Below are 13,635 nucleotides of genomic sequence, written 5' to 3'. Positions count from 1 at the left end.
ATGTTCATCCCCCATGACAGTCATTTAAAAGGCGTTTGAAAGAGAAGGTGAGAGCAATTGGTCTTTTCAGGGAGCCTGTAATCTTGTGGCGGTCTGGGAGTAGCAGATGCTGCATTACAGCATAAGAGAAGGTATGCCCTGAGGAATCCACTAGCCTTACCTCAGGGAGAAAAACACTGGCACTAACAAGCATATCCAGATTTTTCCACAGATTTAGTCTTGAGGTTTTGCTCAAAACCAAAGTCGTAGAGGAGTAATTTCATTATGGGTTATGGCCAGGTTTTTCCATGAAACCGTCTTTTTTGATATTCATTTTGTCCCTTCGTCTGATTTCTGGTGACGCATACAACATTCATGAAACTAAATATCTAATCACTGTTCTGTGTGACAGTCATTCTGTGTTGGTTTAATATCTGCAGAGCTTGTTTGACGTAATATTCTTTTTTTCTTTTTTCTTTTTTTTTCTGATGACCTAAGAAAATTATCCGTGACCTGTGAGGAGTATTTTAAGATGAAGCATATATAAATAACTCATAATAACTTTTTTTTTTTTTTAATCATGTAATTACTTGCCTTGCCTGAACTCATTAGGCTAATGCAGATATTCCCGTTCAAAGCTATGCATTAGACAGGACAGTTTACAGAGGGCCTAAATAGGCTGCATCAGATTAAAACTTCCCAATGCAAATGTTCCTCTTAAAGGGGGAAGGATGGACTATTCTCAGAAATACAAAGTGGATCAGGCAAAGCACTGTAAGACACATCGCTGGCTTTGTAATTTAGTTCCTGAAGACCTTGTGCTAAATTGAAATAGGTCAACATACAGTTTTTTTTTTCATTTCATCTATAATGAAAATTACATCGCCTGTGGAGAACACACAAGGGTAAGCAGGAAAAAAGGGTACAATTGCTGTGTCAAAAACACAGGATTGCAGAGTTCTTACACCATGTGTCACATCTCTCTGTCTACCCCCACATGCCACGTCTCTATCACTACTAAAGAGAAGGCCTTTACATTTACGCAAAGCAGCTCAACCTTGGGCCCCTGGGCAGCAGAACATTGAATAGCACTTTGATAAAACAGCCGCTCTGACACAAGAAGACTGAATATATATGTCTGTCTATCTATCTATCTATCTATCTATCTATCTATCTATCTATCTATCTATCTATCTATCTATCTATCTATCCATCCATCTATCCATCTGCCAGTTGGTCTGTCTGTCTGTCTATCCATCTATCTAAGAATCTATAACTATATTGAGAGAGAGAGAGAGAGATAGAGAGAGAGAGAGAGTGCCAGGGCATAACTGAATGCCAAATCAAAAACACCAGACTTTAACTTTGTGAATTTAATTGTCTTTCTGAGCACAAAGAAGGGTTTAAGACTGGGCTGTCTGAATTATCCATTCCTACTATCTGTAGGCAGTGGTGCAGTTACTGTAACCCATGGGATTGGTCAGTGCTCACTGCTCTCCTGAGAAACTCCTCTCCAAGCCCTCAGTACTACAGACCTCTAACCTGCCAACCTGCCATGAGTAGGCACAGAAAACCGCAACAGGCCTTCTCTCTCTCTCTTTCTCTCTCTTCTAAACTGGGTCCAAATGCAAGAGGCATTATGACTATGACAGACACTGCAATTTATGGCTGCTGCACAGTTTATCTGAGGGAGAATGGAAGTTCAACAGCAGCAACTCAAGGTGAAAAAGAGATGAGTGTGGAGAAAGTTTGTTTGCATCTATCATCACGTCGCAGTTTGGATTTGTTTCAGTTATGTAAGACAGGCAGAAGTAGAGCAGTCTTCAAAGCGAATGGCAAAGCTGTCTTTCTGTGTTAAGTTCCTTATGAGAATGTCATTCTCGGTCTTCTCCTCTGGCGCGTTAAGTCCGGGCTATGGCTTTATCCCCTATGATGTTTATTTCAGTGCTGGAATCCAAAAACTTCAAATAGTCACCTCTGATGGCAATGGAAGAAAATGAGGGGAATATATTTCTGTGCTGGAATTGTTCTACAAAACGCAGAAACAGGGCTACTTAGGATTGATTGATTCAGTGTCGCCCAGTATAAAAGTATGACTAAGAGTGACGCAAGTCAACTTACATGAGCATGAAAGTGCCCATATACCGTACGGTGGCCTGCAGATGTCAGGATTCCTACAGAACAATTCAGAGAAAAAAGGGTTTGCTTGGAGGATGAATAAGAATATAAAGGTGAGAGAGGGAAGCGGAGGAATGGCCGAATGATCTGACTCTCACTTGCTCAGAAGAGTAGCTAATTATGGTACTGAGGGCTTACACACATTAGCAGATGAAAAAAAAGGGGGGGGGGCTGACTGACTGAAAAGACCAGTGAAAAAGAGAGTGATGTTTGATTTGAGTTTACTGCCAGCATTCTACGTATCTGGAGGATTTTTTAATACAAGTCACTTCTATTGGTGCATTTTTTTTTTGTATTCTAATGATTCAATATTAAAACTCATTTCAAATCATTTCATTAGATAGAATCACACAACCAGTTAGGAGAGCAGTGTTATACAGTATCTAAAAGAGTACCTAATAAGGCACTGATAAGACGGCAGTTTATCTAAACCACTGCTTAAGACAGGGCACTTGTAGGCCTGTATGAAAAGGGTCTTAAATTCAGAGTGAATGGATAATTGGTTTGTATATCTCCTCAGGAGATGAAAACTATTTAATGGAAACCTAACTGCATCTTCCAAAAGACATTTGGATTGACTAGTGTGGAGTGATGAAGCTCAAAAACAGTAGTAATTTGATTTTCATCCTCGAAAAAAGACTGTAATAGTGTAGGTTTGTTGAAAAATGAAAAGTACAAATCAACAACTAATCCATTTAAAGTTATCATCTTTTTGATCAATACAAACAGGTTCAAAGACTCCATCATGGAGAAAACCTATTATAAAATTCTGAGTAACATGGAATGTTTTACTAGGTAATAAATCCGGTTGTTTTCTGGATACACTGTACTCCTTTACAAAAAGATTAACAAAAATTGCACCCTCATTATATATATATGTAATATCCTAACGGAAATCCTGATACGAGTGTGCATACACACACACACATACACACACATATATATAAGCAGAGGAATTTCATTATTCTACTTTAGCTCTCAAACTTAAGAGACATTCTTCTAAAATAAACTATTAAGAAGCAGTAGTCTAATAACTACTTGTGTAGAGTGAAAGACACAGAAGATATTGGCTAAAGGCTGCCAAATGGTTACTGTGCAATTATAATCTGCAGCAATTACAGTCTAGTCTACTGAGCTGATTAGTGATGCCAGCCATCATTTTTCATCATAATCAACATATTTGTTTCCCAAGAAAACTTCCAGTTAAAAAAGTGAAAAAGGGCACAGAATTAAAGTTTACTTTGCAAAGTAATCACATATTAAATAAAACAACTACAGCAATTTGTTTATACAAACTGATTATCTATGCAATGATATAGGCTGTGACTAAAAATCAATGTCAGTGAAAGACAAAAAGGGTTTGTAATTTATCCCATGTGTCCTAATGGAGATATGCTAATAGCCAACAGTTTTAATCACCACCATCATCAGCAGCAGCAGCAGCATCATCACCATCGTCATCATCATCATCATCATCATCATCGGCATCATAATCTTCATCATCATCATCATTATCATCAGCATCAATATAGAAACAGCCATCTATAGAGAAAGGTAAGACAAGAGAGGTTCCTTGCCCATTCCCTGAGGGGTAAAACAGAATGCAGATAGCATCGGCTCAGACAAACAATAAGCATGCTCTAATCGAGAGAAATGATGTAATATTGATCTCCAGTGCTGGCCCTCTGACTTCACTACTGCTGGCGTGACATTTACAGAAGTGGCGGCAGTCGACTCCAGTGTGCCGCGAGGAGACGAGCGACCGACTGTGAAAATGGCACCGCTCGCCAGAATACGAGGGGCACGTCTCGTCCCAACCTCACGATGCTCTACAGCATCTCTCTCCAGAACAGAAGAGGCACCTTTGATTTGTTTATTCTGAAGCTGTGGTTAATTATCCATTCGGTGCTATCTTCGGGCTTCTTGCATTTATTTAGGGGGGTCTTCTAAATATTCTTTAACAGTTAGCACGTCAGTATTGTATTTAATCATTACAATTGAATGCTACACTAAAAATAGCTACTCTATGTTACGTGTCCCTAAGTGCCGACCAATACACAAATAGAAAAAAACATTGAACAAGTGAGTAGGTAAGGTCCTCAGTTCAAACCGCAATGCTAAGACAGCAGAGACTGAATGACTTTTCAGAATGTATAGAATTCTGTTTGCACAACTCATCAAATCATATAGCTACTGCTATTGTAGACACAATGATTTCACATAGGAAAAGAGGTCAAGAGGTTTCAGCACTGAGGGTAACTGTTTTAAGTAGATGCCTCCAAAGTGGAGCTGTCCTTCCTTATGTGCTCAGGTCAATTTGTCAAGGTTAAGGTCAAGATGTCAAAACATGAAAGCACATGATCTTTCAATTACAGTAAGAAAAAAAAAATAGACATCTTTGGAAAAAGTCAATGATCATCCCTAAGAATTACTGTGACTTTTCAACCCTGTCTTTGAAATGGTGCAGTGAACTCCTCTCCCTCAGGCAACCAGAGTAATCCTGGTATTCTATTCATAATTCACTTCTTTTTTTTTGGTTAAGAATTCACATTCATCACTCTGTTACTCTGACACCCAGTGATTAATGCCAAACGTTTACATTCTTAAATATTAGCATTCCTCTTTCCAAACTCCAGCACAGCTTTACTCTCAATGGAGTAGGCAGCAAAATGTCCCCTTAGCGAGTATTGAGCATCCTGCTGTGTTAAATGTAGCAATGCAGGCCTGATTCTTATTGGAACCACATATTTCAAGAACAGACTAAACGTATTGAGACAATTGTCTGCTTTCTGTGACAGTAAAAAAGAAATCTTTAGATAAATGTTTCTTCGAGGCTTTACGGCAAAGCAAACAAACAAAGCAAAATAAAGAAATAAACCCTCATTTCGATGCTATCAGAGTGTCTGAATGATGAGATACATTTTGAAATGTGTCCTGGATTAACAAAAAAATGATACTTTTAATATGTGATAAACTATGTATAGGTGATTAACTGTGATAAACTGACTGATGCGAAACTATGAAATCACTCGTATATACTGTTAATGGGAGCAAGACACTTGCTCATAAATGCCACATTCATAACCATAATCTAGAAGAATTTCTGCCTTAGCGCGTTTGTTAGCCCAGGCTTGTATCTCACCTCATCCACTGGCTGTTGGTAAAATGGAGTACCATTCATCCTAGCTGTGAGTGACCCATTTGCCAAAGGGGTTGTTGTTCAAACCCTGACAACTGTAGTTGCCCAGTGTTTTTGTTACTGAAGTCATGCATTCAAATGGAAATGAAAGGGGGGTGGGCGTGGGGGGGTGGGGTGCCAAGAAAGACTGCCATTTAGTGTGTGACTCACACAGTGCCCCTCAGCAACCTCTTAGCGCACTGATGTCACAAATCATTGCAGAAGCTGAATGTCAGGTGGTTTGGGGTGGGGTGTGGGAGCAGAAGGTGTTTGTGAAGAATGGTAGCGAATAGACAGAACAGTGTACTGATCAGAGAGAATAAGCAAAGGAGCTGCAGAGTTTTACAGACAGAGACAGAGAGAGAGAGAGAGAGAGAGCGCCAGAGAAGAAAAGGAGAAGGTAAGGGAAGAGAGAACGATGGATAGAAACAATTAGAGGGAAAGAGAACAAAAAGGCTTAGGTTAGGTAACAAATGTGTGTGTGTGTGTGTGTGTGTGTGAGTGTGTTATGAGAGAGAGGGAGAGAGAGAGAGAGAGAGATAGTGGGAGAGAGAGAGCAGGCATAACTGGAGGGCAACTAAAAACACCTGCCTACCCCACTGAGAAAAAAAAAAAAGCTCCAGTTTTAATGTGGCACAAATTAAATGTCATCACGAGGAGGGGACAAGACCAGAGAATGTCAAAAACCAAGCTGTACAAAAGAACCATCATCATTTGGAAAAGATCACAGCACTTCTCTTCATTGAAGCTACAGCATATTTTCACTTTGTCAGTTTTTCGGTACTGGGTGCCTGCAGGGTCACTGTCCCAGCATCCTCTGCCTGGCTGAGCCTAGCAAGGGTCATTAAAGGCCCATCTCACTGATGTGTGCCAGCCGCCGAAATAATACCAGCCTAATTCCTTTCCACAAGAGTGCCCACATCTGTGGGGTTTCCAGGACGGTAAAACCCTCAATCGCTCACGATTAGCCTCAGTCACACACCAGCACTGCCCTTATGAGTTAGTCAACCACCACCTCTGTGAGCTCTCCGGTGACAAGAACGCACCTGCAGTTAGCTGAGTGAATCACTTTTGTTTCTTAGAAAGCACGACAACACACACTGACTGCTCTTGTGAACAGATAGCATTGGTCAACTGAGAGAGCAAGATTAACAGGATTGGAAATGGGGGAGTTCAGATGATTACACTAAAAGACTATTAAGGGAAAATTTATAAGGCTGCCATGTAATAATGCCTGTAGCATTGTACATTTATAATAGGACTGAATTGAACAATTAGGCGACACATTGCTATTCTTTCTATATATAAAAGAAAAAAAAAACACTTAGGCTCAGGTTAAGATTCATGTTTCACATATTACTTGACAGAGTTATATCCTAGTGTGAGCAGTTAAATCGGGGGGGAAAAAGCAGGAAGAAAAAAAAAAAAAACATGCCCGTATACCCAGGCAGAGAGGCTCTGTGACATAGGATACTATCTTAGTTGGGGTCTCTGGAAAAATCCACTTATCAAGTTGAGAAGGTGACAAGCAAAGACTAAAGAACTTTCCTGCAGTTTAGGTTGATATACAGCAGTAAGGCTCAACCTGACCAATGCAGAATCCAACCCTATAAAGTCCATTTGAGGAGAGTAGATGGGATATACAGTCTACTGGGAAACTCTGACACTTTGTTGAAGGTTTGTCATTCATCACTTTGGCAAGACCAGCTGAGACCAGCCCAAATTGACTATGCCTCTGAGGCAGAAGACAGGATCTCTGAAACAACTCACTGTCTAAGGGTTATTCAGAAACGCTGGCACAAACATCAGCAGTTCATTCAGGGTCACTGCGGTCTGGGTCTCATCAGACTAGGCTGTGTGAACACCACTTCTATAGATCAAATTAATCACCTACTTAGAAGAGAAAAGTTGCTTACACAAATTTGGAGGTGATTCATCAATTCTTTGTTTGTTTTTGGTTTTCAGTGCCCAAAAACATTTGCTTGTCTAAATGCTCTGGTTTGTCTTTCATCCGTCCCTGTGTGCTAATCACTGCAGAACATATATTTAAGTTTACTCATGCTGTGGATTTATACAGCAGGTTAAAGTTAGTCTCAGATTGGTGTTGGATTCTGGTGAGCATAGGTGTTCAATGTGCATACAATGCAGACAATGTTCTACTCTGGGGTATACATATATGGGTAAAATATACCTATACACCTCTATACTACAAATGTACACATAAACATGACATTGTTATTATGAGAATATTTACAGGAAGGCATTGACCCTTCAAACATCAAAATCTTTATGAACCAAGAGATTTGACCACAGTTCCACAGTTGATGAGCTCACCTGTCTACAGACAATAGAAAGCTAAAACAGAACCAGTTGAAAAGCATGCTAGGATTTATTTTTTCAAGTCTTAATCCACCAACCCTTGGTGGATCGATCGGGTAGTAGATTCATTAGAATAAAGGGGGAAGGGAGAGGAGGAGAGGGAAGGGTGTTCATTAATTTGGGCCTGCAGTTTACAGCTCTCTCTATCCATTTCCTGGGGTTGATCTCTGGAGCTTCTTAATAAGAGCTCAACATTTCTCTCATCTCTTTTCCCCCAATCCCTTCCAACACCCCCCCTTCTCTCTCTCTCTCTCTCTCTCTCTCTCTCTCTCTCTCTCTCTCTCTCTCTCTCGGGCGCACCTAATTAACTGTCAACCATGGCCATTTATGTTTCTATACTTTATGAGGAAATGAATATTAAACAACCTTGCCAAGCAAGGAAAAAAGAGAGAAATTCAGGGTTGGACTGCCCCGTCATAGTGACATGGTCCTGTCACTGCCACGTTGAAAGTAACTGACAACAACTGGCACACCGAGAACTTCAAACAGATTTCTACATATATTAGAAATAAGCAAGTGCTGGAAGGAAAAGACACTACAACCCCCCCCCCCCCCCCCCCCAAATAAACTTCACAGGAACGAATTATTATTATTTTTTAGGGGTGAGTGTTACTTCATCGGATGCTGAGGGATTCTGCAGTCAGTGCGCTCTGCCTTTAGGGTCTCTGCCATTTTAAGGAGTTATTCCTGGGATTTTGAAACTCATTCTCTCATATTTTGTGTTAGGTGGGTTAAATCACTCTCCACTCCAATGGGGTGATTCTTACTTTTCCCACCACTCTAATCGACTGGTATCTGAGACAGACACTGAGTGGCATCTCTAACCGTCCCTTCCTTTGTGCACTAGCCATGACAAATACATTTCAAAGGGAAACGCTATAATGGCCCATTGTCATTCCCTTTATTGCCCAGTTGTTGACCAATCAGCTCGGGGGAGACTATTCCCATGGGGCTGTGTGTTTCAGGACCCTCTAAAGACCGTCGTTCCTGTTCAGCTGCTCCTGTCAGTGTTCCCGCCACTCATCTGCAAGCAAAGTAGCAGAGAGCAGAGCCGATAAAAGGCCCATTGTCTTGCAAAGGTGGCAATCTCACACATTATCCAGGTGATCAAACACGCCATCCGTTTCTCCGTGGCGTGTAGCAGCACTGCTGTTTATCATTCACAGCACAGCAAACACCATGTGGACACAGTACACGCCAGGACGCCGGCAATATGGCCAAATACAGACTGTTGTGCAACATGACCTTGCTATCCTCCATACACGTATGCACACACACACACACACGTATGCACACACACACGCGCACACACATGACTGCATGCACCCACATGCACTCATGTACACACACACACACAAACACTCTGGAAGCACATGCACACAGATAATCTGCAAGTGTGCGCACATGCACACACACACACACACACACACACACACACACACACATACACACACACACACACAAACCTCCAAAGTAGTTTGCACCTTTGTACCATAACACCATACAGAAAGAAAATAACAAATAAATCCACCATCTGTGGGAAACATAATGAAGCCAGGGAGGGACAGGTTTTACAAAAATGCAAGAGCATGTTTTTGAAGAGAAACCATGGTCTTACCTAGCTGCATTTCCATAATATTCATTTTGTTCTCTGATGGAAAGAGGATCTTTGGAGGCTTGTCTGTCAAAGGGGCTGTAAAAAAAAAAAAAGAGAGAGAGAAAATCATAAATTACATCAACCGTACGCATTATCACACCCCCCGTGAACAGTGTCAATTTCCCCAGACCCTAAATGCTGAAAGAAGAATGCAAATACAAACATGGCGAAATGAGCAGAGAGGGATATCATCAATAAGATTCTCTCTGAGCAGCAAACCTTAATGGGCTTTCCAAACTTAGCCTGACAACCATTTCAGCCCAGCTAATGGCTTCAGTACCTTTGGGATGCAATGGTGTCAGTGATTAAGACGTGGGATGTGCCACTGAACGAACGTGGATTAAAGTCAGATTCTGTTTACTGCACTGAGCGCAAACTAGCATCTCTGTATAATACAGGCTCAGGAGAATGTTTACTCTTATTTATAGGGGCTCTTAAGAGCAGACAGCTAACTAAGCCATTTTCAGCCACCAATGTGGTTCTGAGGCAAACTTGCTCCAGATGCCAAATTGTTCAAACATTTGATAACAGCAGAGGAAAAGGGTTTTAAATAATACATTTGTGTACTCATTGGAACCTTTATTTGGAGTGACACATCAAGCCAGCAAAAGAGAGGGGAGAGAGAACTGCACATATCTTTATGCATAAAAAAAACCCTCCACCACGAAGCAAATTGCATGTTGTCAGAGGAATTCCAATTTATAGTGATAAATCTGACGTACTGGCATCAACACAGCGTTAACTGCGTGTAGATTAGAGAGTATACAAAAAACACATTGATCCTTTGAGATTTTAAAAGAAAAAATAAAACCTGTTTGAGAGACATACGGCATTGTTTTAACAATGAAAGAGTTTTTTTATAAGGGAATATATTGATCAATTTCTGACATCATATTAATACCCATATGTTTAATATATCATTAATGTTTATCGGAAAGGTATTCACATTGCAAAACACACACACACACACAAAATCATTTGCTTCTCCTTGTGATTAAAGCACTAAAAACAGTGGATATAGACTCATTCCAGGATCCATACTGCAAATGACGATGGTTGCTAGTCTTGAGCTAGCTCAAAGTTCAGTTCACACAGATTGAAATAAAGAGGTTCACATTCACAGTTCACAATTTTGAATTCTTCCTCCTACCCATCCATCCCCAGCCCCCAATGATTGCCACTTCCCACTGGTTATACTTGTACATTCATAAGTTATGTATTTTACTAGTGGAAGTGCAAAAGCAAATGAAGTAAAAAGTTCAAAACACAAAGTAAATCCGTTTGTTTTCTCATGTGCATGCATATGTACATCAGCGTACTCAGTACTCACTGCTCGACTACTAAAAACCATGCAGAATACCCTACAAACAAAAGCAACAACTAATTACGCATATACTGCCCACCTTGCAGGCACAATTTGCACAAAAATGAGAGACTTTTGCCGTCGGGATCTGCACTGTCTAGTTCATATAGTTTATAAAACTCCTTCAAATAATCATATGAACTGGCTTCAGCAGTACCGCTAGCTGCATTGTCTGAATCGTCACTTGCACTAGCCATTTTGCAAAAAAAAAAGAAAAAAAAAAAAAAAAAGTTAAGCTAGCCAGTGTTCTTTACGGTGCACCATGTGCGTATGCACTGTGTTTTACGGCACCCGAGAATTCTGAATCTTGCGTGCACCTGACTGACGCTCAAGTTCACGTTCTTTAGTTGCAAACGGATACATTTACGTTTACGTTCACCGTAAACATGAGCATGTTCAATGAATGCGCTCTCTTAGCATGTTCATACACAACAGTGATGGTTGCCAAACCGTTGTTACGATGTAGACCACAAAATTCCACACAAGGGTTTCCCTGACCTTCCACTGCAGAATCCTCTGCACTGGTACATCTTTTAATCAGTCAGCAAACTGCAATATGAACAATAGTGCAATTAAAATTTAAAAATGCTGTGCTGTATTAATTTGCTATTCATGCCTATGGAAAAAAAAATCAGTGTGTGGTTGCACTGGTGCATCACTAGAGACAGCTAATAAATTGTGCATGCGCAAGTGCATTTGAGTATCAGAGGTGACAAAGGTGATGTGGCTCTTTAACACACAATCATATAGTATATGAAATATGACATGTCTTTGCTTTCGTAGACATGCATGATTCATATGTCATCATGCACACAAAAGAGAGTTGCTCCCTCTCTCGTTTACATACAACAACTCCTGGGACATTTTAGCTAAGAATCTGCTCTTAAAGATTTAACAGACATGGTAGAAAATACAAAGAGCACTTAGGACTAGATGTAATTCTCACAATACACTGCAGTTGAAAATGTGAGAGGCTGCAGATGTGTCATCTGTTTAAGAGTGTAATCTTTGCTCTTCTCCACAGAGTACACCGAGTTCAGTTACCCAGGAGCTCACTAACAAAAGATATGCACTTAAGGGCATCTCATTATCTGTACTGTTTCATTCCTTATCTCCTACACATTGCCATCAAAAAGTCCTCATATTCCAATACTTTATTAATATTACTAAAGACCAGCCAATACGAAAACACACACACACACACACACACACACACACACACAAACACCCTTTTCTTCTGTTTTCACGGTTAAAGGACTGATGCAATTAGTGAAAAATGTGTTTTGTCAACTGCCTTTGAATGGATGTGCCTGAGATGAATGAGAAACCTGCACGAATGAGAAAAGCACATTTTCTGTGTTTACTGTAAGGGCTACTAATCATTAATCTACAGAAATGTATCAAACTGAAATACAGTTAGGAATATTACTATGATGCATCCCTCCGAAGCGATATCTGTGTTTTTCTGCCGGAGTTTGTCAAAATGCGATGTCAGTTTTGCTCAGGTCCCAGAAACGATTTATGTAACATCACATATCGAACTCATGCTTCGTTTCTGAAGAATTTCTCAGAGAACATGGCAGAGTATTTTTGTTCAGCAGTGTCTGAGCCACTGGTGTAATATTAAGAGAACTAAAGGTTCTGTATGGGGTGAGGGAAGGGCTAAAAGTGATCCATGTATTTTCTGCTCCATTTTTTCACAAATAGTGGCAGCCTGCCTCTCTCTCTCTCTCTCCCTCTCTCTCTCTCTCTCTCTCTCTCTCTCTCTCTCTCTCTCTCTCTCTGTTTTCTCAGTGTACACTATCCTCTATCCTCAGCATTTCACTAGTAAAAGTGCTTGTTCATTATTAATGCTTGTTCTGACTGAGGGCCCCTCTGTACTAGATCAAAAGGTTAATCAAGACACATCTAGAAACCCATTACAACTGCATACACTGAGGCTACCTTTAATAGCTATCTCCGCCTATCTTAAATCATGGTATTTGGATAACGCTGACGCTTGATAATCAGCCTTATGTGGAATGTCCACAGAACTGTGTAAGTTTACTCCAAATGTGCTGAATTTGGCAAATTGGTATTCAACTATTACATGAATATGATTTGACAAACCTTATACCCACACAAAAGGACCATAGATTTCACATCTGAATATAAAGCACTAAACATAAACTGAGCTGCAGTTCAGGATAGTCTATTACAAATCTACACACACGCTTCTCTGTGCATTTGCGTTATACAATCTAGAGCACAAACTGGAATACTTGGCGAAGTTTTCCTTAGAATTAAATTTTTTTTACCTATCATACACTTTACAGAGACAGAAGATGCAGTTCCAGACAAAAAAAAACCCAAAACAATCCCTCCGGCCTCCGGGTAACACAATGGGCCGTCATCTTCCATCTCTTTCGCCATTGTTTACAGCAGTGTAGTCAATATCAGTCTCTCCGATTATCAGCAAGCTTGAAACTGAGCTCTGCCTGCTCATTCATTTGGCTTTGTCATTGCAATTGCTTCGCTGACATTCGTGTTTACCATTACATTCCCCCCCCCCCTCTATCAAGGATATTACAGAATGTCTAGAATACGTCAGATTGCATTTGTATTCAGCTGTCTCTTTTCATGTAGCGGTTTACTGCTGGCATTTCATTAGGAAGTCAGTCATGTTTCTTAACAACATCCTAATTTGCTGACACTGGTTAACTTCACCTTTTGAAATGACGCTTCATCATAGGGCTATTATAACAGCAAATATACATTCTTGACAAATGAGGACAACAGCTTATGCAGCAGTTCTGTGCAAAAGGAGGAGGTACAAACACAAACATATACACTGTCATCAATTACACATTCAATGCAGAACCCGTCTCCACACTTCTTTTTTTTTTTTTTTTTTTGCCTTTT

At 40.3% G+C, this 13,635-nt stretch overlaps 1 protein-coding gene across 1 annotated transcript in view; it reads right to left on the bottom strand.

Moving 5' to 3' along the window:
• Positions 1 to 13,635, bottom strand: part of il1rapl1b (interleukin 1 receptor accessory protein-like 1b) — a 184,665-nt gene that overhangs the window by 58,998 nt on the left and 112,032 nt on the right. Inside the window, exon 5 of the mRNA XM_030771900.1 lies at positions 9,333 to 9,407. Coding sequence (XP_030627760.1) covers positions 9,333 to 9,407 — 75 coding nt within the window. The remainder of the gene's footprint in view (positions 1 to 9,332; positions 9,408 to 13,635) is intronic.

Source organism: Chanos chanos, chromosome 4 (assembly GCF_902362185.1).
Source record: "Chanos chanos chromosome 4, fChaCha1.1, whole genome shotgun sequence".
In the NCBI taxonomy this organism is placed as follows: domain Eukaryota; kingdom Metazoa; phylum Chordata; class Actinopteri; order Gonorynchiformes; family Chanidae; genus Chanos; species Chanos chanos.
This window is presented reverse-complemented; position numbering and strand designations above follow the sequence as displayed.